The sequence below is a fragment of the Temnothorax curvispinosus genome, unplaced genomic scaffold (assembly GCF_003070985.1).
Source record: "Temnothorax curvispinosus isolate PA1 unplaced genomic scaffold, ASM307098v1 QBEX01016223.1, whole genome shotgun sequence".
Classification (NCBI taxonomy): Eukaryota; Metazoa; Arthropoda; class Insecta; order Hymenoptera; family Formicidae; genus Temnothorax; species Temnothorax curvispinosus.
The window spans coordinates 531-3874 of record NW_020226003.1 but is presented as its reverse complement, the minus strand read 5'-3'; the positions used below and the strand labels follow the sequence as shown (position 1 = coordinate 3874).

The following is a 3344-nucleotide window of genomic DNA, read 5'->3' as shown; positions in this document are numbered from 1 at the left end:
TAGATGTCCGCGCGATTTAGCGCGGGGAGAAAGTCCCGCCAATTGAATTTGAATCTTGGAACAAATTGGAAAAATTGTCGAAGTTGGGCGTAAAAGACGCGATCGTTTGCGTTGAGAAATTGCTTTTAAGGAAATATTTACGCGTACGTTTGAAAGTGGTGAACACGTAATTTTCCATTATCGGTAGATAGCAAAGTACTATCGCAATATGTGTCTGAGATGTCTGATATAAAATAAAATTTATGTAATAACATATAAATTCCGTTTTTTTTTAAATGTGATTGTAACGAGTAATCTCGATAAATATAATTTATTTCGGTACTTCAGATTGAATTTTATTAATAATTTTATTGACAAGAGCAACATTACGTGAAAACAAAATGTATATAAGATGTCTAACATAAAATAAAATTTATGTGATAATATAGATTCTGTTTTTTTAAATGTGATTGAAACAGTAATCTCGATAAATGTAATTTATTCCGGCATTTCAGATCGAATTTTATTATTAATGTTTGTTGACAAGAGCAACATTAACAGAAGATGATTTATTGATTAATGTAAATGTTCGTGCAGCACTCGATAAATTAACGGCAATATACTAGAAAAGATGATGCAACTGTCACATTATATCGGTTGTAAGCTTGTAAGTAAATGTGCTTTATTTCGACAGATCACAATGAAGGTTGAACATAGCTCTAAAATATTGACAATATGTTTAACTGAGTGCACGTACACATCAAGAATAATAGTAACTTATAAATATATTTGGCAATTTCATTGTCCAAGAAGGAAGTATGAAACTATATAAAAGTCAGTCAGTTCACAAAAGTCCGGCAGCTCAGAGAGTCGCGTATAGCAATAAAAAAAAACTCAATATTTTTGTACAATTAAAAACTTATTATAATTTGATTCAGTTTCTCCTTGCTGAAGTTGGTTTCTTAACGATTGAAAATTCGAAAGAACGAAATATCGATACAAACGCGTGATTGACTAAACAACAAAAATTTACACATTTTCAATAATATTTACTTACACAATAATAGTGGCGTAATGTTAGCTTTCACAGATATGATAGGCATAATCATACGGAGATCCATCAATTCTAGTAGAACGGCTATATACAGGAAAAGATAAACATCCGCGGATATAACGCACTCCAAAAAAATTGGACCTGCCAACATTAAATCTGTACACATTACATATTTATTCAACAGTTAGGTTTTGTAGCCTGGAGCCGACGGCATTGCTGATCTGTTCTTTATCTGCATCCGTGAGCTTTCCGTTGTTTGCCGGGGACTGACCCAATCTGGCGCACGCCTTTTTGTGCATGAACCAGTGCAATCTCTGACATTCTCTGTCGCAGTATTGCACCGCTTTGCATTTGCTACACTTTTTCGTGGCTTTGTCCTCGCCGCAGGTCACGCAAGTCTGGGCGTTATCGAAGAAGCCTCGTTGCCCATTAATCGCAGCAGCGATGACGGAAACGGCGGACGGCGGATCTGTACTGGCCAATGTAGCGACCATCTGACGGAAAATTGTGCTTTCCCTGAATGGGAACTCTCTCACGGATTCCCGCAAAAGTGCCTCCTGATACTCCGGTAAGCTATCGTTCTTGCTGCACTTCAGGAACCTTCGTATCAAGAGTTCCACAGTGTCGGACTTCTTTTCCTCGCCCTCCTCGTTTCCCTTCTCGCCTTTCTCCGCCTTCATAGCTTCTTGACGCTTCTGACTTTTCAACACCTCGGCCACAATGCAACTCAGGTAATGGTACTTGAAGGCCATCACTTCATTTATCTCAGCGCCTCGCATCATTTCTTTATAGCGCATGGATTCTAATACTTTTTGTACCTAAAAAAAAGAACAAGGGGAATATAAATAGGACTTGTTTCCTTCTTGTATAAAAGAAATATTTTAGTGCATTAAATATATTAATTTTGTTCTATTATCAACTTATCCTCGTATATATCGTGTCTTACTTTTGTTGCATTTTCCAGAAGTGCGGGAAGTCTCTGTAAATTCATGCACACACGTACAGGGTTCATGTTGACTTGCATTATGAACTTGTGGAAATGATCGGCTAGATGCGGCGGCAGCATGGGCTCGGTCTGCAAGCCCTGCGGTTTAATATAATAATCTATATCAGCCTTCGGGATAAAGTTATTGATTGTCGCCACGCAGTTGTGATTTCCAACAAACGCCGCCATCTGCGCGGCCGTTCGGCCCACGCTGTTCATCGCTGCCAAGCGTGCTCCGTGCGACATCAGGAGGTGACATAGCTCGGCGTTTCCGCTCAAAGCGGCGAAATGAAGAGCGGTATAACCGTGTTCGTGTCGACACATGTTCACGTCAGCACCCTGGAAAACAAATAGACAATTCTCATACGCGTTAACTATGCTAATTTTTCAGACGTCACTCAACAAACATGATATCGAATATCACAGATAATTGTTATAGGTAAAATAAATTCTTCGTAAGCAAGAGACGCGAATCTATCACGAGGGAATCATATGAATAATCGTTTGGGCGTACTTAAATTTATAACAGATTAATCTTGAGGCGTAAACTCTGTTGGCGTGAAGAGCATCAGCACAGTCAACATAACCTACTTGATCGAGGAGGAGCTGCACGATTTCCATGTTTCCCTTGTAACAGGCGTGCTGGAGCGGGCTCATGCGGTTCACATCGACAAAATCAATCTTAATCTTCCTCTGCGACAGCAACGTCTTGAGCTCGCACACCTCATTCTTGCTGATTCTCTCGATAATCTCCCTCTGAAAGTCCGCGGTATCCTCCGTAACAGGCGCCATGTTGTTGTGTGTCGCTCTCTCGTAGAACGTAGAACCCGGTTTACCCGGTGAAGCCTGTTCTTTTTATCGATCAATCCAAAAATATCCGCTGAGCTATTACGAAATTATGATCTCTTTTTCTTTTAATGAACGCTCAGGTTTTATTCATTTTTGCGCGGATACGATTTTGAACGCGTTATTTGAACAATTTTTTATCAAAAAATCATCGTTTTACGTTTGACAAGGAATTATATTCAAATAAAAAGATTCAAGCCTCTTTTAACAATTGGCGGCCGTAGAATAGCTGTGAAGTTGGCCGCAGGATTCGATTAAAGTTTTTCTGCACATGCGCAAAGAAATAAGGAATATTTGAATAAAGTTGATAGAAAAGATTAACATTTCTGTTTAGTAGATTTAAAAAATTCACTTTTTCGTTATCAGTCTGAAGTAATAATAATAGCAATAAATAATTACATGACAATTCTTCTATTAATAATTAATATATAACATTTAAAATAGAGAGCAATTGTTATTATTATTATTTGAAACTCGCGT

General features: G+C 38.2%; 1 protein-coding gene across 1 annotated transcript; it reads right to left on the bottom strand.

The window, feature by feature from the left end:
- Positions 1-532: 532 nt before the first annotated feature.
- On the bottom strand, positions 533-2810 carry LOC112466464 (ankyrin repeat and MYND domain-containing protein 2). Its single transcript, XM_025034556.1, has 3 exons — positions 2610-2810; positions 1980-2357; positions 533-1851 (listed from the first exon to the last, which is right to left on the bottom strand). Exons 1-3 carry the CDS (start codon positions 2808-2810, stop codon positions 1207-1209), a joined length of 1224 nt encoding a protein of 407 aa, XP_024890324.1. The 3' UTR covers positions 533-1206.
- Positions 2811-3344: the final 534 nt, after the last annotated feature.